This window comes from Megascapheus bottae, chromosome 26 (assembly GCF_031878675.1).
Source record: "Megascapheus bottae isolate mThoBot1 chromosome 26, mThoBot2.hap1, whole genome shotgun sequence".
Taxonomy (NCBI): domain Eukaryota; kingdom Metazoa; phylum Chordata; class Mammalia; order Rodentia; family Geomyidae; genus Megascapheus; species Megascapheus bottae.
Window position 1 is genome coordinate 1,118,643 of NC_143534.1, and position 24,114 is coordinate 1,142,756.

Consider the following 24,114-nt stretch of genomic DNA (forward strand, 5'->3'; position numbering starts at 1 on the left):
GCTGGCCTCCACCTGGGCTTCTGCTTGGAGCTGGAGACTTGGTGCCTGCTGGGAAGAACGGCCCTACTCCCTGGTGTTTTGTTCTGGTATCGTGCTGACATCAGCTTAGCAAAGGTGACTGTGGGCCACCGCTCTCCCGCGGTTCACGTGCCAACCTGGTCCCCTGAGCTCTCAGCAAGGAAGAAGAGAGGGGGAAACATCCACGGTCCGCAGAGTGCCGGCCCCGGCCGCTGTCCACGTCACAGGAATGCCGTCCACCCGAGGAGAGCCACAGGCTGGCCACGTTTGCGGTGGAGCTGCTCTGTGTGGGGTCTGGGGCTGCCGCCCAGCTCGGAATCAATGTTTTAGAACAGTGAGAAAGAATGGTGGGATGGAGAACCATTTCCCATGAGGTAGAATGAAGACCCTGTCTTAGTGCCTTTCTGCGTATTGAATGCTGGGTGAGCTTTGGGACCAGTAACTTAATTCTCTCCTGTTCTCTCCCTCCCTCTCCCCCTCTCCTCCTCTTCCTCTCCTCTCCCTTTTTCTCCTATTGTCCTCCCTCCTTCTCCCCCTCTCCCTTTTTTCCTCCCCATTAGCACTGGGGGCCTGGGATGCAGGCTGCTACTGCAGACTTCCCTGTGATGCGGTTTCTGCTCCATGTCCTGTGCGAAGCTTCCGCTCAAGTTAAACAGGACGGCTTACATTTGAACCAGAGTGCAATACCCATTGTGCACTTGTGACGGGCACATCAAAGCCTAAGCACGGACCTGTGGTGCCACGGGGAGGGGCAGGGGTGTCCTCTCTTGTGCACTTTGGCTCTTGGTCACACTGCAAGCCACCCTGCAGGGCTCCCGGGCTGTGGCTCCTCATTTTGCCGTGAGGACACCCGAGACGCTGCGGTGTCCTCGCTGGGCCCCACAGGGGTCACCAGTGGAAGCTGAGCCATCAGCAAAGTGCTGAAGAGAGAGAAGAAATGTGAGAAGAGCGCAAAGAGCCCAGGCCGCACAGAGCCCAGCTAATGGACGCCATAAATTCTGCAAATGGTTCCACCCCCCCCACACACACATCAGACTCGCTGTCTGAAGCTTCATCAGGAATTGTTGTGGCGTTGGAGTACTGAGGATCACGGCTTTGGAGCCCTGCTCTGCACCCCTCCTCTCCGGCCTCCTCAGGCAGAGCAGGCTCTCGAACAGGAGGCCTACACAGACCAGGTGCCACCAAGCCAGTCCCAGGCAGGCCAGGAACAGGGCAGTGCTGTCCTGCCTCAGTGTCCCCTGCACACTGGGGCTCAGCTTGAGGAACATGGCAGGGCAATCTTCTGAAAGCACAGCTTCCCCGGCATCCAGCAGCCTTTGAGGCCAGCCAGCAGGCAGGCAGGCAGGCAGGCAGGCAGGCTACCTCGTGGCAGCCCCCGTGGTGGGGCCACGCTACATGCAGAGGTGCTGGGTTCAGTCTCCCAGGACGCCGGCAGGATAGTGTGGTACTCTTGGTCCAGCACTGACCCCTGGAGCACAGGAGGACGAATCGCAGCCATGTAACCACCATGGTCTCTGGTGTAGGAGAGGCAGACCCCGGGTTCTGGTATGGACCCTCAGCCACGGCCACCGCCATGGCCACAGATGGCCAACAGCGCCAGGCAGACCCATCCGGTGGGAAGAGCCAGGAGTGCCAGGTGCTGTCTAAAAATAACTGTGGTTTCAAATTTCCTCTTAATTTCATGTTCCATATAGTTTAATTAAATGTGTGGTACGTAATGAACCCCCTGGGAAGTCAAGTATCTGAGGAATGCGAACGAGGAAAGAAAGCAAAGCCACTTTCCTCTGCAAGGCCGCCTGCTTGGATGACGCCAGTCCCACAGACCCCAGTTTGTTTCTGACCCTGAAAGAACAAGGGGCAGGAGGGAGGGTCCGCCTTCTGTACTCAGTGTCCTGGCACACTCTCCTCCAGCCCCTCTTTCAGCCTGCTGAGGAAGCAGGAGGGCCCCACACGGCCAGGCCTGACCAGAAGGCACGCTGGGCTCCCTGGAGACCGCCTGCCCACTCGTGGCTCTGGGGCCGGCAGGGAGCAGCTGCACCTTCACCATCCCCACCGCAGTCACGGGCACCCTCTTGACGCTTGCCCAAGCGCATGTGTCCTGACCTCGGCCAGAAGCTGACAGGCTGTGTGTGGCCCCCTCCACAGCCCCTCCGCGCTGTCCTCCAAGCCGTCTTCTCACGAACCACACACTTCCCGCACGCCCATGGCTCCCACTTAGCTCCTACTGCAGCTCTGCCCCAGTGGTGTGTGAGTTTCTGTTCACCAGCGAGGGACCAGGCAATGACCTCTGTCCACTGAAGTGGTAGGTGTGGCCCTGGGCTGGGGCATCTGAGTGCCCTTTTCCTGGACAGCCTCTGGGATGGGAAATCTCAGGTCTGTGAGTTCTCAACTCGTGAAGACTTCAACACGTTTCCCGAACGTCCACCCTGCTTCCTGTCTGCTCTACCGCAGGTGCCTAAGTGCCAGGGCCAACAGCTGCTGTGTGTTGGGCAGAGGAATATATAAAGAACAGCCACTAGAAAACATGTAATCCAATGAAAAATGGGGTAGAAATGGCAGAGAGTCTTCCACAGAAGATGAACAAATGGCTCATTAGCACAAGGAAGATAGTGCAAATGTTCAAGTGCATTAGTCATCAGGAAATACCAATTAAAAACACAAGAGGATCACCATTTAGGGGATAATTTGTAAAGGGCAAAGTCTGACAATACGAAGTATTAGCAAGGTTGGGAGACGATGGAAACTCGCACAAGGCCTGAGGCGGCGGCTCAGATGCGAGCGCAGGGCAAGCCCAGGGCTGGGGTTCAACTCACAGAAGCCCCACAAAGTGCACAACAAACAAGCCTACACTTCCTGCAAAAATGAACAACACATCGGGCAATTTCTTTTGAACTCAGCATATACACGCACTGTGTATCCCGGAGTAAAAAGTTACTCAATGGCAATCAAAAAAGAGCGGGCACGCAGACAGGTACACAAATGCCTCAAAGTGGTGTTTGTTTAGCCTGGGTCACCCCCCTGCTGGAAACAGCACTGCGGTCTATGGACGATTCTCACCAATGGAGGGTGGGAGTGGGCACCCTTCAGTTTGAAGCGCCTGTCTTGGCCCTTTGCTCTGTGGTCGGATGAGCATGGAGCCCAACTCAGAACAGAGCAGTTTTCCCTGCGGTGGACATTGCAGGGGAGTGAGCAAAAGCCCCACGGGATGAAGACTCCTCGAGTCCCCCGCTTGTACCACCAGGGCACCTCTGAGCTCCAGAGGAAGTGAGCTCAACTTCTCTAAGGGAGATGAGAAGAAGGGAAGATGAGATGACTTCTCCCCCCCTCCAGATTAACACAGTGTCTTTGTGTAATGAAACCCCCATTTATTTGCAAGCCATCCTGTGCAGGCACAATGTGCACAGTCCAAGTTTGCCGTTTAAGTGCATTTTTTCAACAGAGAAAGAAAAGCATTAATTATAAGTTATTGCTTTTTAATTACAGTAGAGACCAAGAGGTAGACTAGTAAAGTCTTTAGTCCGCAAGGATTCCAGGCTTAAAAGTAATTTATCTCCCTATAAACTTACACAGATGAGCAGTGCCAGGGCCCCGGCCCTTGAACAACGAGACGCCTGGTCCCTGGAGGAGGCAGGCAGCCTTGCAATGTGAAAAGGGGATTTCAAATATTTCTCTCAACAAAAAGGCGTTCAGATACTGAGCAGAAACAGATTCCCATACGTAGCCTTTGGTATACAAATGGTTCTGAAAAATGAGTAGAAATACAGTCACAGCACGATTCCTTTTTGGAGCCTGGGTGGAGTCAGCCTGTGTCCCTTCCTTGGATAGCCTGGACACCTGTGACCTCCCCCCGCCCGCCCATTGTGGGTTCAAGACTAGCCAGGCGCTGTACCAGCAGGGCTCAGCATCGGTTACAATCTCCTTAGCTGCTTCTGGGAGAAAGGGTGGCATGGTGCCATGGGGGTCATCTCGGAGCTCGTGTGCCTGGAGCAGGCCCTGAGGCCGGGACCTCCCACAGAGCGGAGCCGCGCCCACAGGGCAGGCCACACCAGCGCTGGCAGGGGACAGCAGCCACACCACAGGTCAGCCTGACGGCTGCTAGGGAGGCCACACCCAAGCTGGCTGTGTCCACGGATGAAGCATGGCCCTTCTGTCTGCCCCACCCCGCGTGCTGTCTGCCAGCTGTCTCCTGATGTGGATGCGGCCATGCTAGCAGCCATGGAAGCTCCATGGGCTCTGATCAGGGAGAGGGGGTGAGGCGGCGGCCAGCGCGGCGTCAGCGTTGATGGGGTGGGGGACTGTAGGGATGTGTCTCCTCACAAGTGCCACTTGTAATCTGAGGATCCTACACACAGATAATTCTAAGGATGGGCTTTGACTCGGCCCTCCGCGTCACTGCTGGTGCTCTGTCTTGGGCCGCTGCCCCCGTTATTTCTGTGCAGCTGTCTTGATCTGACCGCACCCTCGGCTGCACGCAGTGGCTGTGCTGTTGCGTCTGCTCTTCATTCTGATCCTCCCGTCCATCTGTTCAAGTTGTTCTGGCTGAGGTGACTTGAGTGACGCCTGGCCTCCAGGGAGGCTGGCCTTGGTGGCAAACCCATCTCCACCCTGCCTGAGCTGTGTGCAGGGTGCAGATGCCAGGTGGGAGAATTCCCAGCACAGGAAGAAGCGGCCATTCTGGGTGGCTGGAACCCACGTCGTGGTTCAGCCGTGCCACCTCACTAAACTGTTGTGGAATACAGTGCGAGGCTGTGTGTGAGGAGGGGGCCGTGACCCCGTCCGCGGTGCGGGAGGGGGGCACACCTCTGCTCACACCTGCTTTCTGCTCTGTAAGTCATAGCCAGCACAAAGGGAAGGACGCGTCCTCAGTATGGATTTATTTTTCCTTTGGTGCTGGTCCTGGGACTTGAACTGAGCCTGGGTGCTGTCCCTGAGCTTCTTCTGCTCAAGCCCAGTGCTCAACCACTTGAGCCAAAGCGTCCCTTTGGCTTTTTGGTGGTTAATTGGAGCTGAGAGTTTCACACTTGCCTGCCCGGGCTGGCTTTGCACGGCTGTCCCCAGATCTCAGCCTCCTGAGTAGTTACAGGTGTGAGCCACCTGCCTGGCTTTAGTGTGATTTGTGTCAGTAGCTAGTTGTGGCTGGTGTTTGGTGTGGCTTTCCAGCAGGAGGACCTCTGGGGACGGGCCCTGCTGCGGGCCTCTTTGACGACTGATGACACCGCCACTGCCCTGCCCATCTGCCTGCTGGCACTGTGCACGGGCTGCAGCAGACACCTTAGGAGATGGGGAAGCAATTCCACCCAGGCAGCACACACAGTGTTTGCATTTTAAGTTGGAGTAAGTGGGGGGAATTTTGTAGTTCTTAAGAGATTTGCATTTTTGACATAATCTTCTCAAGACAGAAGCTTTTCCAAATGTCTGTTTGATCTCTACCATTTACTACGTTATCTGGAACGAAATGGGGGAAGGAAGAGAGGCCTGGAGGGCAGGAAAAGAAAGAGGGGGGAGGGAGGTGGGGAGGGAGTGGCCCCCCCAAAGCAGCAGCTCTCAAGATTAGCCTCTGAGGCCTCCATAGATGCAGTGATTTGGGGCCCTGCTCATCACAGAGATTCAAACCAGAACAAGTGCCACCAAAAGATTCTCGTTCTGAGGTTCCAGTGAAAGGAATGACTGGGCCGGAACAAAGCAGGCCCTGGCTCTGGCCCCCTGTCGTTTGTCCCTCTGAAAACCTCTTTGTTCCTGTTGCTTCTGGAGTCAAGCGTGAGAGCCCTTCTCATTGGCTGGCTTGCTGGAGTTGCCAGGGTTTCTAAGGCAGGGATCTTGCAGATTTGAAACTAGGACAGTTTTCAGCAAGGGGAGACAGGAAAACCAAATGCGTTGTTTGCCCAGACCTTAGGGAGTTTCTAGAAGTGAAGATTGCACAGGTTCTCGCCTGGGCTCCGTGAACAGGGCGGGTCCCCTCACGGGACCCAGGGGCTGGTGTGCCAGAAAATAAAGGACTGGCGCCACTTGTCCTTGAATAATTTCAGTCCGTTCCAGCTCAGGGGGCAGTGGCAGGGACTGGGAGACAGTGTCATCAGCCATGCACGCAGTTCCCACAGTTGTGGAGGCAGCAAGCCGACGGCCACTGACCCCATCCCGCGCTGGGTCAGTGCCTCTGCCTGGCCCACGGGGGCCAGTCTTCACCTGGGCTGCTGTGGCAGAGGAACTTCTTGGAAGGACACGTATCCCCGTCCCGAGGACCCCTGTCTCCAGAGCAGCCCAGCCTGTGCACCACCCCCAACAGGGCGCACGGAGGCTCTGATCCCACATTCAACCCCTAGCGTCCAGACTAGCAACAAGCAGCTCCACTCTGCGTGGCGTTTGGCTGCTCACTATGTCACCCCTCTTCTCTTGTTCATCTCTACCGATATCATCATTTAGCCTAGATTATCGACAACAGCTACACAGGGCAAACTTCCCAAACCCAAGTGTTCAGTGAGTTATAAAGTGGAAATAGCCATGGAATCACTGCCCCCGGGACAGGGTTCTATGTGAATAGAAAGGCACCCCTGGATGCGGGTGCTCCACATCTGGTTTCGGCATGCCCCTGAGCTACCCAAACAGACGTGGAGGTGCACGTAACATCAGAGGAAAAGGACCAGCTTCTGGAAACGCTCGCAGGTCAGATTGCGCGTCAGAATGGAAAATGTCACAGATGCAAAAATGAATATTTCAGAGCTGGGAGCTGGTGGCTCCCGCCTGTAATCCTAGCTGACAGGAGGCTGAGATGGAGAGGATCAGCCTGCAAAGAAAAGTGCTTGCGAGTCTATCTCGATGGACAAAGCAATGTGGGGTGGGTGGTATTCACCTCTTGTCCCTGCTGAAACGGGAGAATTAGGATCCAGGTACATGCCTAAGAGGAAGAAAGACCCTATCTCAAACAACCGGGACACAGAAGGGCTGGATGTGTGGTTCTATGATAAGAGTATTTACCTATCAAATGCAAGCTGTAGTACAGGAAAAAGAAAAAGAAGAAAACCTCCAAACGTTCATGTGTCAGATCCCTATGAGGCACGTCCTGCTTTCTCTTGAAGCTCCTCTCCAGTGTGTGCCGTGCCAGCCAGTGGCTGACTGCCTCCAGTCAGCACGGGCACGGTCCACAGGCGAGCCTCGCCAGCCTAATGGCAAATGACAGTGGGGCACGGTTCCCAAGGTGGTGACAGCTCTACACACTTCTTTTGATTGTGGGATACACAAAAGTCACAACTTGTATTAGCAAAGATGATTTCTTTACAAGCAGCAGGAAACGGAGGCCACTGGGTTGCCACATACTTCAGAATCCAGGAGGAGGGGGAGCCGGACTCCTGGCTACAGCGAGCCATTGACAGCTGCACTCCACACGCCACCCTGCAGGGTCTGCAGGTCGGTCCGGGCCTAGGCCAGAGCTGGGGGAGGCAGGGGGCCCTCGGAGCTGGGGGAGGCAGGGGGCCCTCTCTCTGGGTTGGCTCGCGGCTTGGGCGAGGCCTGCTGTCCCCGCAAGGCTGGGGAGATGGGAAGTCTGCCCACTCCAGGGCAGGCGAGCCCTGGTGCCTTCAGGAACTTCCTGGGAGGACTAGAGGGGCTGCAGAGGCTCAGGACGCCTGCGGAGCCTGCGGAGCGACGCCTGCGGAGCGACGCCTGCGGAGCCTCCGGGCCTGGCCCCTGCGAGGCCCCAGCGACCACCCCGCACCCGCGCGGGGCCCCAGGCAGCCGCCCTCGGCCGGAGGAGCCCAGCAGGCGCCGGCCCGCTCCGCTCCGCTGGTCTGGGCACCACCCGGGCTCCAGGCCCTGCCGGTGGATTCCCTGGCGCGCCGTCCCCCCGGCCCGGGTCAGCAAGGCCGCCTGGGGCCGCCGGCCTGGTTAGCGCGCACCGGGGCAACGCCCTGCGTTAACCCCGCACCAAAGGGGCAGCGCCAGCACCCGGAGCCCAGGCCGCCCCGGGACACCGGCTCCAGCTCGGCCGGAGCGCGGAGCCCGCGCCGTCGAGCGCGCGCGCGTCCTCGGAACGTTGCTTCCGGCCGCCGGGGCGGGGCCTGCATTGGGGAACTGCCGGAACTGCGGCCAGGGGCGGGGCCTGCGTGGAGGGCCGGCAGGAACTGCGTCCGGGGGCGGGGCCTGCATTGGGGAACTGCCGGAACTGCGGCCGAGGGGCGGGGCCTGCATGGGGGTCCGGCAGGAACTGCGGCCGAGGGGCGGCGCCTGCGTGGGGGTCCGGCAGGAACTGCGGCCGAGGGGCGGCGCCTGCGTGGGGGTCCGGCAGGAACTGCGGCCGAGGGGCGGCGCCTGCGTGGGGGTCCGGCAGGAACTGCGGCCGAGGGGCGGGGCCTGCGTGGGGGTCCGGCAGGAACTGCGGCCGAGGGGCGGGGCCTGCGTGGGGGGCCGGCAGGAACTGCGGCCGGGGGCGGCGCCTGCGGCCGGGGGCGGGGCCTGGCCGCGATTCCGACCCCGGGCCCCGCGGCGGCGCCCTCAGGGCCCGGTCATGGCCCGGCACGTGTTCCTCACCGGGCCGCCAGGTGACCGCCGGGCGAGTCCTCCGTGGGTGGTGGGCGCGGGGCGGCCGGGCTCCGAGGGGCCAAGCGCGCGGCCCAGCCGGGACCGCGGGTGGGGCCTCCAGTGCTGCGGCCCCGGCCCCGGCCCCGGGCGCTGGGCTCGGGCGGGAGGCGAAGGGGAGCTCCGGGCGGCGGACTTGCCGGAGGCTTCCCGGGCCGCGCCCGCGGGGCCCGCCGCCCTCCCGGCTCCCGCAGGGCGCCCCGTCTGCAGCCCCGGAAGCAGTCACCCCTGCCCGGCCGGCCCGGCCGCCTCCGCCGCGGTGTCCCGGGAGGCGAGCGGGCGGGCTGGCGGGGCCTGCCCGGCCTGCGGGCCTGCGTGGCCGCGGGACCAGCTGGCGGCGGAGCCTCCCGAAGGGAGCGCTCTCGAGCTGGACGCAGGCAGGGTCGCCGGGGCACCGTGGAGACGCCAGGCGGCGGGACGGAGCCCTGGTCCGCGCTGCCCTTTTCAAAGCAGAAGTGAAAGCAGGACCGCGAAGACAGCCTGCAGGAAGAAAGGGGAGCCCCCGTGGCCTGGCAGCACGAAGCAGGCACACAGCCTTGTGTTCTGGGCCTGTCCCCTGCGGACATGCATGCTCCGCCCTGGGCAGACAGAGGGCATGGCCCCGTGGACCTCCGCTGGGAGCTCACACGAGTCGCCCTACCTGGCACTGTGAGTTCACTTTCCTGGGGACCACGTCCGGGTGTGGTCAGTGTTTCCCGGTTCCAGGGCACACTCCGGCAGGAGGCACATGACTTCCTGAGGCGCCTTCCTAGGTACAGAGCTGCTCAGGCTGTGGATGCTGGTCTACCGCCACAGACCTGGGGCTGGACGGTGGTCACGTGATGTGTCCTACTGGCCATGTGGCCCGTGGCTGGCCGTGGCAGGGACCCTCACGGCCTGCCATCCACACGGGCGCTCACTGTAGTGTGACATGTAGAGGAGAGATGTATGGACGCAGGCTGGGACGCCTTGGCAGCCCTGGGTGTGGCCACAGAATGGTCTGACTCGGCACACAGGACTCCAGGTGCTTGGTGCCCACCGGCTTGAACCTTCCCTGCCTCGGTCGTAGGGACTGGACACAGCCAAGGCCTGCAAAGGGAGCTGGAACCACGTTTGTTCCTCATGTGACTGGGGGAGGGAGGTGGCAGCTGTTTTGTGAAGCATCTGGGGAAGGATGTGGTGGTCGTGCCAGGAGACACCCCAAAGCCACTGTGTTGTGGCTGTGTGTGAAATGCAGGGCTGAGGGAAGAGAGCTGCCCATTCAGAAGCATGGGTCCCTGCCCCCTGGGGGCTGACATCAGCTTCTGCCACCCGTGGTGTCCTGGGCCTGCCAGTGTTAGTGGGGATGTGGAAACATGAAGAGGCTCACCTAGGAAGAATGAAGTGCTGGAATGTGTGTATCCTGGGTTGTATGCCACAAAACAGCGTCGGGCACTGCAGAGGGCACCCGGCCCTGTGCCCGTGTCAGTCAGCTTGCTTCCGGTCTTCCCCCCACAACAGGCAGTGCCAGTCGCAGAGAAGCTGCCTCCCTAGTGCAGCCTGCATCCAGGCTTTGCGCACGGAGTACACTGTGGCGAGCGCCCTGACCCCCGCCTCTCTCCTTCTCTTTCAGGGGTTGGCAAAACGACCTTGATCCAGAAAGCCAGCCAGGCTCTGCAGTCCTCTGGGGTACCCGTGGACGGGTTTTACACGGAAGAGGTCAGACAGGGGGGCAGGAGGGTGGGATTTGACGTCGTCACCTTGTCTGGAGCTCGAGGGCCTCTGTCTCGAGTCGGGTATGTTGTTTCAGCGGTTTCTGGCAGTATGGAGGTTTGACTGCGGGCCTGGCAGGGAGGCATGCGGCCAGCCCCACACATTTCATTTCTGCAGGACCTTAAGCAGCTTGCAGTCTGCATCTTGGGAGTCTCTCCATCTGGCTTCACTAAAGCTCATTTGGGGTGTGGGGTCCTGCCTCCTGTAGAGAGCTGGGGTACACTGTCGTGGGCACTGAGGAACTTCTCAGAAAGAAAACACCCTCCTGTGTCCACAAGGCCGGGAGCCAGCATCTCCTCTCACCTCCCTCTTTAAGTGGGTGTGAAGCGTGACGTGTGTGGGCCCTGGGGCCGGCTCTCAGGCCCTGGGGACTCCAAGTGCACAGATCCACACAGGCTCCCTTCCTTGCAGGTCAGAGCCCCCGCTGGGAAAGCCCAGGTGCCGTGTGGGGCCGTACGTGGTGGACCTGGCCTCCTTTGAGCAGTTGGCGCTTCCTGTCCTGAGGAAGGTGAGTGCGTGGGCTCTGCCCTGAGCCAGGAGGTTGCCAGCCATGGCTTAGCTCCCCCCAGCCGTGCCCAGTGCCCAGCTGACAGCGCGTGTCTCTGCAGGCAGGTTCCGGTGGAGGCCCTGGGCTGAGGGTGTGCGTCATTGACGAGGTCGGGAAAATGGAGCTCCTCAGCCAGCCCTTCACCCAGGCTGTCCGCCAGGCGCTCTGTGCCCCGGGCACTGTCGTCCTGGGCACCATCCCTGCCCCCAAGGGGACGCCGCTGGCGCTGGTGGAGGAGATCAGGAGCCGGCGGGACGTGGCGGTGCTCGGCGTGAGTGGACCGAGTGGGAGGGCCCTCGGGGTCAGCCGGCCCCTGCCCCCATCCCCTGCCCCCATCCCCTGCCCTCGCCTCGGTTGTCTGTGAGCTGGAGGCACACAGCAGCTAAACAGAAAGGCCACACGAGCCGCCCTTGAGGCTGCTGTGTTAGCATTGGCCCCGGGGACCGGCTCCAGAGCCTCCCACCTCCAGGAACACGCCAACACCACCCAGCCATTGTCCTCCAGCCCCCTCCCCGCTGGGTGCAGCCTTGTTAGGCCTGTGCCAGCCTGGGTGCCACCTCCTCTTCCAGAGCCTCACCCTGTTCCTCATCCCGCCCTCACTCCCGGGCCCATCCCCAGATAACGCCAGGTGGGGTGAGAGCCACGTTCCCAGCACGTGGGCATGGGGGCTCTGCTGTGGCACAGGCCCCTCGGCCTTCAGGTGCCAGGCACACCCGCCACCTGTGTCTGTCACCAGGCTTCTCGGCCCCGGTCCTTTTGTGTCCAGCGCCACTGACTGCTGTTCAGGTTACATCCACTGACACCGGCGCAGAGGGTGGCACTGTGTCACCTGCCCACCATGCTGGGCTCCTGTAGGTGTCCTGAGGCCCGAGCTGTGACGTCCTCCCTCAGGTCACCAGGGAGAACAGAAACCACCTGTTGCCTGAGATCGTCTCCTGTGTGCAGAGCCGGAAGTGAAGCCTCATGGCCCAGCCAGCCCAGCTGCCTCCAGTGCCAGGACCTCAGGACCTCGCTCCAGAACCTGAGCAGCTGCTTCCCTGAGATGTTCAGGACTGAACAGCGCCCGGTGCTGGGTGGCGCATGTGACAGGCTGTCTCTGGCTGGTTTGGGCACACGGGTCTGTGTGCACGTCCCCTGGCAGCGTGTGATTGGGGCCCATTATGGGAGTGAGAGGGGGTCTTTGGAGTCTGGTGGAGGCCCCTCCCCCGTGCTCCCCGCATGCTGGGGGTGGGGAGAGGACTTCACCTCTAGCTTCACGCCCCATGAAAGCCACCCTCTCCACGTGCTGCTTCAGCCTCAGCAGCTTGAACAACGTTTGACCTTCTTGTTTTCTGTGAAGGAAGCCATTTCTGCTTTTCCCATCTGTCTCTCGTTTATTCCATTTCTTGTTAATAAAATGTGGAATTTGGGACACAGCATCCTTATGTGGGAGGCATGCCTGCAGCAGGTGGAGGTGAGGGCTGGTCACCCCTGCCCTGCCCTGCCCTGCCCGGGAGCCGGGGTGCTCACCTGTCTCTGGGGAGCTTCCCCCTTCTTGGGTGTCCAACACCCACCAGCTGAGCTGCAGCCGACTGCCACCCAGTGCATGCCACTGTAGCTGAACCCCAGGAAACAGATGGCCATTCTGGGGGCTGGAAAGGTGTCCTAGACAGACTCAGGGACATAGAGGACTGAAGTAGCCGTGTCAGTCTCTCCAGACAGACAGCAATGTGCAATTCAGCCTAACAGTTGTAGTGAGGACACTTTCTGATTATAGAGCTATTAGTTACTATTACAGGGCTAGGAATTGCTCATTCTTACCTTGAGGAGAAAAGGGGGAGGGAAGAGGGAGCAGATGAGAAAAGAGAGGAGAAAGGTAGGGGTAGAGCGGAGGGTGGGAGCAGGGGAAGGAGGGGAGGGAAGGGGAGAGGGGAGCTAAGGGTTTGAGGGGGTGGGAGGCAAGGGTGGGAGAGGTGAAGAGGAGGGAAGGAAGAGGGGGAAGAGAGGTGAGAGTTACCACCTGCTTCTAGGTATAAGGGGTTTTCTGCTACTCTGCTCTTCCAGCTGGCATTGTAGACTTCCTGGAGCCCTTGCAGACATTGTGTGGCTGCCCCCTCCCCCCCCCCCCGCTGGTATCTTTCTGACCAGCCCCTTAGTGGCCATAAAGTCCATGAGCAAGATTCCAGTTTCTGCTCTACCGGGTGGGCGTCCTGAGTGCCGCTCTCACTCCATTAAAACGCTCTCACTCCATTAGAAACGACAGCAGTCGTAGCAGAACGCAGGCAGCACAGACACAGCAGCCACTTGTAAACATTTTACTTCCCGAAGAGAAGTGTGTGCAAATATGCTTGGAAGACGGACATGCATTCCTGGGGAGTGCACAGGGCCTGGGCCCGAGCAGCCTGCTGTGGCCCCTTCTGAACCCACACCCTGACCGCCCCCCATGGCTTGTCGGGCGAGGTGGGCCCTGGCGTAGGCAGCTCTGCTGGCCAGGCTGCCTGGGTTTGTCAGCTCAGAGCTGCCATGCGTGGGGCCCACAGACGGGTCACGGGATGGTTGTACACCTACTTCTCAGGGTGATGGGAGTGAGCACAAAACGCTGATTGTCTGCATGCAGTGGGCCTGCTGTCCTGGGGGCAGGAGGGGGTGGTGGCGTCTCTGTGCTCTGCTGAAGGTGTCCAGGGCTTTTGTTTAAAATGTCAAATTCTTGTGCTGGGCTTGGGCTGGGCTGTGGCGTCTCCCTCTTGCACCCATGGTCATGTGACTTTCATCCCCCCAAAGAACCTGAGATAAAGCTTTTCTGTCTTCTTGACCAGTGATCACCTCCGCCCCACCCCCGTCTCTCACACCACAGAAGGGGCTCCCGCGGTGGGGTCAAGGGCCAGGGCAGGGGTCGGCCAGCTCACTGCTGCTCGTCCGAGGCGCTCTGCTGGGAAGCCGTGTCGTCCAGGCCCAGGTCCTCCTGGCTGGCCCGACTGCACATCACCCCCAGGCCCTCTGCCAGACCCCGGTCACGCTGCCGGCGCTGCTCCGTGGCCTCCGTGGGCTCGCACGGCTCCGAGTGGTGCTTCAGAGAGAACACAGGGGGAAGCTCAGTCACGCTGGCACCCTAACCGACCCCCCCCACACACAGTGGGAAGAGGGCTGAGGTCGCCAGGTCCTGTCCTGGCTGCCCCCAGGTCCTGTGGGCCCACTCTCCGCAGCTTCAGCACCCCACCCATGCAGAGTCCCCACAGACAGGTGTCACCCATTCCCTGCGGGCCCCGCCCCAGCGGTGACACAGGGGCCCCTGGGGTCCCAAGGACCCGTCAAAGTCTTGGAAATGCACTCACAGCGTGGGTCCTTGGGCCGGGGTCTAGGGGCCCACAGGGGCCCGAGGCTGTGGCCTCGGATACCCTGTGGGCTGTTGGGTCCCACGGGAGGACAAGGGGACAGCACTAGGGACAGCACTAGTAACAGTGCAGCCTCCTCCATGAGCTCGGGCAGAAGGCGGGGCAGACCCCAGAAGGCACAGGTGTGGGCGGGCATGTGTGGTGCCCACACCCTTCCCTTCTCTAGGATGCTCTGGGGTCCACCCGCTGTCCGCCACTATGGACGGGGGACCTGCAGCTGGCTCGTCCCTGAGTTCCCAGAAGTCCCTTTCCCCGCTGGGCGCTGGTGGCTCGTGCCTGAGACCCAGGCATGAGCTGAAGCCAGTCCAGACAGGAAAGTCCAGTGAACCACCCCAAACACGTGACACCCACGCTCAGGGCAGCGCCCAGGCCCCCGGCCAGGCTTCAGGGCCAGGAAAAACGCACTTCCCAGGATTTAGCCCCCGAAGAATCCTGTTTGGTTCAAAGCACTGACCCACCAGCGTGGGTCTAGTCACCTGCTGTGTCCCTCACCCCAGGGAGATGGTGACCACAAGGCAGTGGGACAGTGTGTGGCCGCTGGCCAGGTGGCTCTGAGCCACAGCAGCCCGAGGCAGCCCTTACCCGTGTGGCCCGGCCTGCAGCCCTCGCCGAGGGGCCCATCACGATGTTAACGCTGCTGGAAGACTGGGTGTCACTGGTGTTGCCCCCCTCGGCGGCCGACAGCCCTGAGATGACCAGGGCGCTGGAGAAGCTTCTCTTGCCGAAGAGGAAGCTGAGGGTGGAGCTGGTGGAGGAGCCCAGGCTGGACCGGATGAGGGCCTCGGCTCGCTCTCGGACGCTCAGGTGGCCGGGGGTGCCGGCCGGGGGCGGCTGGGAGTGCAGGGACGCGGCTGAGGTGTGCAGGGAGAGCCTGCCGCCCGGCTGGGCCAGCTCCTGCACCGAGGAGGAGGTCTGCAGGAAGGCCTGGCGGCTCTCCACGATGGGCCCAGAGGAGCTGAGGGCGGCCGGTCTCTGGCTGAGCGCTGAGTGTGGCTGCACAGACTGGCTCCGGCCCTTTGTCCTGCCTAAGGCGACAGAGAAGTGGAGGTGGCCAGGCAGGGGAGGCGGGAGAGGGGCTGCAGAGAGGGGAGCCTGCCCCTCCCCTTGCAGGGTGCCAGCCCAGCCAGCGAGGCAGGGCCCCTCGATGATGATGACGATGATGATGACGCCTTATGACCCCTTTCAAGGTAGTGCTATGGGAAGGCCTGTCGGTTCCTAGCACAGAGACGGCCAGGGCGGAGAGCTGGGAATACGCATCCCAGTCTGAGGGTTGTGAAGGTGGACGTGGCTCCTACTGTGCTGGGCCAGAGGATAAAACAAAAGGCATGTGGTACTCAAGCAATGAACCCACAGCGTGTCACCAGGTGTGTCTGTGCTGTGGGCACGCGGGGCGGGGCGTCTGCCGGCCAGCAGCCACCTACAACTTCAGGAACCCTCAGTGGAGCACTCGTTCAAGAGCGCCTGCATGCCTACCTCCCTCTCTCCTGCCCGTAGACCAAAAATGAAGGAGGAACAGAGAAGTTCCCGGCCGTGCAGAGTCAGCATCATGATCTGTTGGCCTCTTTAGACTTGGACCAGGCCACACATACATTGGGGATTTCCAGATTTCTCCACATCTGTCCACAAGTCAGGTGCCTCCATGCCACATGGCCCACCCAGCCTGGGGGGGAGGGGGGGTCTCGCTGCAGATCCAGGGTAGGGGGAGATGGGCTCAGGGTGGAGTCACGGAGCCTGGGTCAGGGTGGAGTCAGGGGGTCTGGGGAGCCTGGGTCAGGGTGGAGTCGGGGGTCTGGGGAGCCTGGGTCAGGGTGGAGTCAAGGGGTCTGGGGAGCCTGGGTCAGGGTGGAGTCAAGGGGTCTGCGGAGCCTGGGTCAGGGTGGAGTCGGGGGGTCGGGGGAGCCTGGGTCTGGGTGGAGTCAAGGGGTCTGGGGAGCCTGGGTCAGGGTGGAGTCGGGGGTCTGGGGAGCCTGGGTCAGGGTGGAGTCAAGGGGTCTGGGGAGCCTGGGTCAGGGTGGAGTCGGGGGTCTGGGGAGCCTGGGTCAGGGTGGAGTCGGGGGGTCTGGGGAGCCTGGTTCAGGGTGGAGTCGGGGGATCTGGGGAGCCTGGTTCAGGGTGGAGTCAAGGGGTCTGCGGAGCCTGGGTCAGGGTGGAGTCATGGGGTCTGGGGAGCCTGGGTCAGGGTGGAGTCGGGGGTCTGGGGAGCCTGGGTCAGGGTGGAGTCAAGGGGTCTGGGGAGCCTGGGTCAGGGTGGAGTCAAGGGGTCTGGGGAGCCTGGGTCAGGGTGGAGTCGGGGGTCTGGGGAGCCTGGGTCAGGGTGGAGTCAGGGGGCCTGGGGAGCCTGGGTCAGGGTGGAGTCGGGGGATCTGGGGAGCCTGGGTCAGGGTGGAGTCAAGGGGTCTGGGGAGCCTGGGTCAGGGTGGAGTCAAGGGGTCTGGGGAGCCTGGGTCAGGGTGGAGTCGGGGGTCTGGGGAGCCTGGGTCAGGGTGGAGTCAAGGCGTCTGGGGAGCCTGGGTCAGGGTGGAGTCAAGGGGTCTGTGGAGCCTGGGTCAGGGTGGAGTCGGGGGGTCTGTGGAGCCTGGGTCAGGGTGGAGTCAAGGCGTCTGGGGAGCCTGGGTCAGGGTGGAGTCGGGGGGGTCTGTGGAGCCTGGGTCAGGGTGGAGTCGGGGGGTCTGGGGAGCCTGGGTCAGGGTGGAGTCGGGGGATCTGGGGAGCCTGGGTCAGGGGGAGTCGGGGGGTCTGGGGAGCCTGGGTCAGGGTGGAGTCAAGGGGTCTGGGGAGCCTGGGTCAGGGTGGAGTCAGGGGATCTGGGGAGCCTGGGTCAGGGGGAGTCGGGGGGTCTGGGGAGCCTGGGTCAGGGTGGAGTCGGGGGGTCTGGGGAGCCTGGGTCAGGGTGGAGTCAGGGGGTCTGGGGAGCCTGGGTCAGGGGGAGTCGGGGGGTCTGGGGAGCCTGGGTCAGGGTGGAGTCGGGGGGTCTGGGGAGCCTGGGTCATGGTGGAGTCAAGGGGTCTGGGGAGCCTGGGTCAGGGTGGAGTCAGGGGATCTGGGGAGCCTGGGTCAGGGGGAGTCGGGGGGTCTGGGGAGCCTGGGTCAGGGTGGAGTCGGGGGGTCTGGGGAGCCTGGGTCAGGGTGGAGTCAAGGCGTCTGGGGAGCCTGGGTCAGGGTGGAGTCAAGGGGTCTGGGGAGCCTGGGTCAGGGTGGAGTCAGGGGATCTGGGGAGCCTGGGTCAGGGGGAGTCGGGGGGTCTGGGGAGCCTGGGTCAGGGTGGAGTCAAGGGGTCTGGGGAGCCTGGGTCAGGGTGGAGTCAAGGGGTCTGGGGAGCCTGGGTCAGGGTGGAGTCAGGGGTCTGGGGAGCCTGGGTCAGGGTGGAGTCAAGGGGTCTGGGGAGCCTGGGTCAGGGTGGAGTCGGGGGGTCTGGGGAGCCTGGGTCAGGGTGGAGTCGGGGGGTCTGGGGAGCCTGGGTCAGGGTGGAGTCGGGGAGTCTGGGGAGCCTGGGTCAGGGTGGAGTCAAGGCGTCTGGGGAGCCTGGGTCAGGGTGGAGTCAAGGGGTCTGCGGAGCCTGGGTCAGGGTGGAGTCAAGGGGTCTGGGGAGCCTGGGTCAGGGTGGAGTCGGGGGGTCTGGGGAGCCTGGGTCAGGGTGGAGTCAAGGCGTCTGGGGAGCCTGGGTCAGGGTGGAGTCGGGGGGTCTGGGGAGCCTGGGTCAGGGTGGAGTCGGGGGGTCTGGGGAGCCTGGGTCAGGGTGGAGTCAAGGCGTCTGGGGAGCCTGGGTCAGGGTGGAGTCGGGGGGTCTGGGGAGCCTGGGTCAGGGTGGAGTCGGGGGGTCTGGGGAGCCTGGGTCAGGGTGGAGTCAAGGCGTCTGGGGAGCCTGGGTCAGGGTGGAGTCAAGGGGTCTGGGGAGCCTGGGTCAGGGTGGAGTCGGGGGGTCTGGGGAGCCTGGGTCAGGGGGAGCTGTGGCTGCTGAGCAGTGACTTGGCCCCTTCGCCTGTCAACCACTCTGCCTCACACCTGTCCTCTGCCTCACTTCTGTCCTCCACCTGTCAGTCATCACGTGCCTCCGTCTCCGCCTCTTTCTAATCTATTACCTTCCTAGTATTGGTAGTCTGTCTGTCTCCCCATCTCTCACTCATCGAGTCTCTCCTGGCCCCTGTCTCCATCCTGGTCCCATTCCATAACTGTCATGGCCGTCCACCCCCACCGCGGGCAGCATACACGAAGTCCTTTTGGAGGAGAAGAAGGAAGCAGGCAGAAGCTGATGGTCTGCAGAGGGCAGAGCTGGGAGCAGCAGAGCCGGGATAGAGCTTCTGCCTCCGCTCTGTCCCTGGGACTCGTTCTCAGCAGGCCCCGGGCCCCGCTGCCATCAGTGCCACGGCGGGCGTGAGAGCCGCACTCAGCTGGCAATGCCCACTCGAGGCTTGGTGAAAGAGGACTTTCAGGCGTTAGGGTCTCCCGGTCACCGTCCTGGCCCCACCTGCCTGTTCCCTTCCTCATTCTCTAGATGCTGGCGGCCAGGGGAGGGGTGAGGGGCAGGATAGGGAGGAGGACCACAGGTCCACAGGACACCCACAACGCCGGACTGGAGGTCCCGCCAAGCACACCTGTCCTCGGGGCTCCTGCTCGTGGTGAGGGCCGGCGCGGGGCGCCCCCTTTCCTGGCCTGGTCCATGCTGCTCTCCCGGCTGTGGGCACACGGGGCCTGGCTGCCAGGGGCTCTGGCCCCTCCATGCCCGTCCTCGACGTTGCCGCCGCGGTGCTGGCCAGAGCTGCAGTCCTTCCGCATCCTGCCAGGGGGAAGCTCTGGGTGTCCTCGATGCCTCTGAGACAGGCACCGCTCACAGCTGCCCAGTCGGGGTCAGGGGTCCCCGCGGGCAAGACCACCCGGGGCCAGCCCGGCGGCTTGGCACGTGTGACTCTAACATCCACACATGGGCTGGCTTGTCCCAACCTTCTGGGGACTCTCCTGACAGTTGCTGATGTATGACACCATGCCGGCCTGCCACCCTGGCCAGGTCTGACCTCTGAACCCTGCCACGGCCACATCTCACCCCTGGAATCCCACCACGGCCGTGTCTGAAGTGGACAAAACCTCGCTCGCCAGGTGAGTGAACCCCTCTGTGTGCAGGTGGGCAGGGGCGCTTTTTCCTGAACTTCAGCACTGCGATCAGCCTTCCACCGGACCCATGGCTCCATCTGACGCCTCACTGCAGCACTGGTGCAGTCAGAAAAGCTTAGACCCCCACTCTCCACAGTGAGGACAGAGAAGGGAAACCGAACGAGAGTGGCCTGTGGCCGGGGTTCCCGTCTGGCTGATTCCAGCAGAGGTGGCAGTCACCCTGCAAGCCCCATGACCCAAAAACAGAGGAGGACCGGGCCAAGGGCTGGAGGACTGACGCCGCTGACTGCGCTGCTTCCCTCCAACCCTCAGGACGGCACGCGGGACGCAGGACTGTTAGAAGCCACCTGGGCGCAGCCGTCCTAAGCACTGCAGCCCACTGTGATCCCACTGACACTAAGAGGGCACCAGAGCTCCTCCCGCCACCCCGTCCCCGGCATCCAGGCAGCGGCCCCAGCCCTACAATCCTACCTCAGCCACCTGGCTCGGAACCAGGCGGTCACACGGCCCAGCGAGAGGGGCCCTCCCCAGACGCTCTGCAGCTGCCCGTGGGTCCCCAGGTAGGACGTGGTCAGCGGGGACACGTACATGGGGTAGCCCAGGGGCTGGTCGCAGGAGGAGTTGATGAGGTTGCGCAAGACCTGCTTGTTGTTCTGGATGCTTCCACGCTCGGGGTTGCGGTTCCGCAGAAAGATGAGCTCCTGCTGCTGGCCGGCCCAGAGCCCTCGGACCCCCTCCCGGTTCACCTGGGGAGAGGGGCGGGGCTTCGGCAGGGGCCCATGGGCGGGGCCTTGCTCAGCCGGTCCTCACAGACCGTGGGAAGGCTCAGTGCTAGGGATTTGGCTCCAGGCCCTCTGAGGAGAGGAGAGCTGAGGGCACGAGTGCCTGGGTCCAGGCACTGATGGCTGACCATGGGTCTGGACTCCAGGTGAGGGTCACCACCCCCGGGACAGAGCCAGGCTCAGCTCTCCACTGCCGGGTGGGGACTTCCCAGGGCCCCGGGCTGCCGCACGGGCGCAGGACGGACTCACCTTGATCACCTTGAAGCTCAGGAGGCCCCTGTGCAGCATGACCACCTTGTACTCGTCCACGCCCTCGGCCGCCACCCGCCGCAGCGTCAGCAGCTCCTGCTTGTTGGACAGCACGGCGCCCCTCCACGCTGGGTCGCCCTCGTGGCAGATCACCACCTTCTTCTCAAAGGCCTGGATGGCCTCGTAGAGGATGGCTGGGTCCTCGTACTCATCCGGGCAGGTGAACTGGTCCTGGTGGAGGGGCCAGGCAGCGTGAGCTCAGCCGGGCCGGGCCGGGCCGCCGGCTCAGCTCTGTGCAGTCAGGGACTGGCCTCAAAGGCTGTGCCCTCCCCTGCCCCCTTCTCTGCATCTTGGGCTGGGTGGTCTGCTCCAGGCCCTCGCCGATGGTGGCGATGGCGCCTGGACAGGAAGCGTCTTTGGGTCTGAGGCCTCTGTGCCAGGCTAGGCCATGTCGCAGTCTTGGAGAGAGACACTTGATGGACGCCTGCTCCCAGCAGGCTCTGGGGGTCAGGGACCACCGGGACAACGTGAGGCTTCGTCAGGCACTGGGGTGAGCTGGTACAGAGGCCAGGCCAGGGAGGACTGGCTTCCAGAGCCGGTGCACCTTTGCTGACAGTGCCTTTCCCTGGCTGGGCGGGGTGGCGCTGGGAGCCACGTGAGGGGCGGGAAGACCGCACGTTCCCAGCGGCCTGGTGGCATTAGGGAGACGACCTCAGAAGCAGAACTAAAGCAAAAGGGGGCGCAGGCCCGGCGTGCTGAGGCCCGGTTCACCCCAGCTAGGTGACAGAGGGGCGAGGGGCCGTCACCTGGTGCAGCTTCAGGGCCATCCTGACGGCGGGAGCCACCACTGTGTGCAGCAGGTCCATGTCCGTGAACACCCATTCGTCCTGCGCTGCCACCCGGACGTCCCCGCGGAAGAGGGCGTGCAGGCCCGACAGGAAGGCGTCCAGGCTGCAAAACAGACCCATGACCGCGCGCGGGCCCCACCCGCCGCCAGTCCTGCCCTTCTAACTGCCGGCTGTCCTGCGGAGGAGGGGAAGCTGGCCCTGAGGCAAGGCGTGGGGGCCCTGGAAAATCAATCAAGGGAGGCAGGGTGGACACCGGGGCCAGAGTGCTGTGACACTTGGGAGGAAGTCACCAGGAACCCCGAGATGGAAGAGGTGAGAATGCCGCCGAGCGCCGGCCCTTCCCTGAGAAAAGACCACGCTGGGACGACCTTCACACGCGTGTCATGATAATGAACTAAAAAGAAGAGGAGGCCATGGCCCAGCCCGGCCCTGGGTGAGACGGAGGGGCTGTGCCCACGGGGCATGCGGCAGGCTGGCACCCTGAGGGAGGGTGGGGAGAGGACCCATGTCCGGGGAACAGATGGGAGGCCTCAGAGCCTCCCGACTCCAGGACCCAACACCAATGCAGTGGCGCTGTGCCCACTGTTTGGGCCATTGGAAGGTGGTGACAAAGTTGGCCGGAGCACTTTGGCTGAGCGGTCAGAGTCAGCTGCAGAGGCCCTGGCTGTGGCCTTGGGGTCGCTGCTGAGTGACAGGCCAACAAGCTGCCCCCGAGGGGAATTTGGTTTTTGTTCTTAAAGGCATTAGAGTGCTTTCTGCACAGAGGGGGTGATCTCATAGAAAGAGTCTGAGAGGGCTGGGAGTGTGGCCTAGTGGTAGAGTGCTTGCCTAGCATGCACAAAGGCCGGGGTTTGATTCCTCAGTACCACATACATAGCAAAAAAGCTGAAAGTGGTGCTGAGGCTCAAGTGGTAGAGCTCTAGCCTTGAGAAAGTCCAAGGACAGTGCTCAGGCCCTGAGCTCAATCCCAGGACTGGCAAAAAAAAAAAAAAAAAAATCGAGGCAAGGGCAGACTAGGCCGACATGACCCCTTCCCCCCCCCCCGGGCGCTGGGCCCCTCGGGGCCCCTCGGGCCACCCCGCCCCCAGGCACCTGCTGGCCACGTTGCGGGCTGCGGCCCCCAGGGCACGTCTGCCCAGGATGCACAGAGCGAACGACAGGGTCACCAGAGGCGAGTCCTCGTCGCTGTCCACGCTGCCCAGGGCCTTGGAAGACTGAGAGCAAGGACAGAGGTCAGTTCTCCCCCGCCCAGCTGTGCTGGCACGGCACCCTTGGCCTGGAGCAGCAAGGGCTGGCCCCCAGCTCCTTGGGAGGGGATGTGCTGAACCCGCCCATCCCACCCCACCAGGGAGGGATGGCGCTGGACCCGCCTCTTCCCACTGGGGCTCTGTGAGCAGTGGGAATGGAGCGAGGCTGGGGTGTGGTGAGCGGGTTCTCTGGGCTGGCAACCTGTGGTCAGGCCCTGGGGATCGGCCACAAACCAACCACTGCCCCCGAGTTACCCAGAGTCAGGCTGGGCAGGAAAGCCGGGAAGTGCGGGCGTCTTCCAGCTGAGAGCAGGCGCCCACCTCCGCAGACCAGCCTCACTGCCCTGGAACATCTCTGCCAGCCTGCTCAGGCAGCCCCTGCCACCCCCACGTCCTGCACTCTGCTCTTCACGCACAGGACTGCGTCCCGGGGCTTTCTGTGAGTGTGCTGCCCTTCTCCCTCAGCTCTGAGGGCGTTCCCCAAGCCCCGGAGGGCACGGCGCCCTCCTGGCCAAGGGTGCTGAGTGGGTTTCCTGGCTGCTTTGGTTGCGGTGTGCCCTGGGGCAGACGGGGGGCAGCCCTGCGAGCCCACCCCACGTACCTCTAGTCTCCTCCCCACGCAGTGCTGAGTCCACTCCAGGTAGGCTGCACAGAAGCTGGCGCGCGTGATGCCCTGGAGGCAGGGCACGAAGTCCTCGTCGATGTTCACGTGGAACACGGCCAGGTCCCGCTCGATGTGATGCCACTTGGCAAAGGGCTGCAGGGCCTGGAGCAGGGCCTCGTTCTTCACCCAGGACAGGAGCTTGGGGGACGTCACCACGTAGTAGATGATGCTCTGGGAGGAAGCAGACGCCAGGAGGAGGGTGGGAACTCAGGGGTCTCAGGAGGGATGGGGGGATCCGTGAGGCGGGCTCGGGGCTTGCTGAGCTCCAGAAGCAGCAGTGGAGCTCATTAGCCTGGGCAGAAATCCCTCTTCTTGATACCAAGAGCACCAGTAAACAGAAGACGCCGGGGAAAACCTCGAGTCGTCGGGGTTTATTCCAGACATTTCCATCCAGGGCAAGGAATTGACCCACTTTTTTTTTTTTTTTTTTTTTTTAAGGTAAAAAATATCCTTCCATGCAAAGGAATTGCTTCAAGGTTTGCTTTCTTTTCAATTTGCCTATTCAGTAAGAAAATCATAAGAATGAGACAACTCTTCAGACCTGAGGTCATTCAGAGCCGCCAAGACCGCTGCCTGCTACGCCAACATGGGAAAAGAAAAGGCTCCCATGTGCCGTCACCTACAGAGCAGGTCTCCCCACGACGGGGAGGAGGACGCCAGCGGCAGGCATGTCTCCCTCCTCTGTGATGTCAGGGTCATTCTGTCCAGATCTGTCCTCACTCGGCTTCTCAGACCCCTCCCAGCTGGCGTGTGACTATGCTTGGCCAAAGGGACAATTCCCAGGGGCCTCTGGAAGGGACACTGGCCTGTGGCCTGCGCCTCTGGGGTTTTGTCTGTGCTTCCCTCTGTCGCCCAGGTGTGAACATGAGGCTAGCTCGGAGGGGTGGAGGGCCCAGACAAGAGCTGGCAGGCAAGCGGGCAGGTGCCCTGTGTGCCCGGAGCCCTGAGCTGGTGGCCACAGGACCCACGTTCACCTCCACACC

At 62.4% G+C, this 24,114-nt stretch overlaps 2 protein-coding genes across 2 annotated transcripts in view; one reads left to right on the forward strand and one right to left on the reverse strand.

The window, feature by feature from the left end:
• Positions 1-8,458: 8,458 nt before the first annotated feature.
• Positions 8,459-12,260, forward strand: Ntpcr (nucleoside-triphosphatase, cancer-related). The gene is made up of 5 exons (XM_090318747.1): positions 8,459-8,549; positions 10,178-10,340; positions 10,729-10,825; positions 10,926-11,135; positions 11,756-12,260. The coding sequence occupies exons 1-5, from the start codon at positions 8,516-8,518 to the stop codon at positions 11,819-11,821; spliced, it is 570 nt and encodes a 189-aa protein (XP_090174873.1). The 5' UTR covers positions 8,459-8,515; the 3' UTR covers positions 11,822-12,260.
• A 1,107-nt stretch (positions 12,261-13,367) lies between these two features.
• The window catches only part of Pcnx2 (pecanex 2), a 57,234-nt gene continuing 46,487 nt past the window's right edge, over positions 13,368-24,114 (reverse strand). The window contains exons 27-34 of the mRNA XM_090318749.1: positions 23,069-23,302; positions 22,313-22,434; positions 21,179-21,323; positions 20,373-20,603; positions 19,813-20,087; positions 18,828-19,009; positions 14,818-15,260; positions 13,368-13,910 (exon numbers count right to left, since the gene is read on the reverse strand). Coding sequence (XP_090174875.1) covers positions 13,746-13,910; positions 14,818-15,260; positions 18,828-19,009; positions 19,813-20,087; positions 20,373-20,603; positions 21,179-21,323; positions 22,313-22,434; positions 23,069-23,302 — 1,797 coding nt within the window. The 3' untranslated portion in view covers positions 13,368-13,745. The remainder of the gene's footprint in view (positions 13,911-14,817; positions 15,261-18,827; positions 19,010-19,812; positions 20,088-20,372; positions 20,604-21,178; positions 21,324-22,312; positions 22,435-23,068; positions 23,303-24,114) is intronic.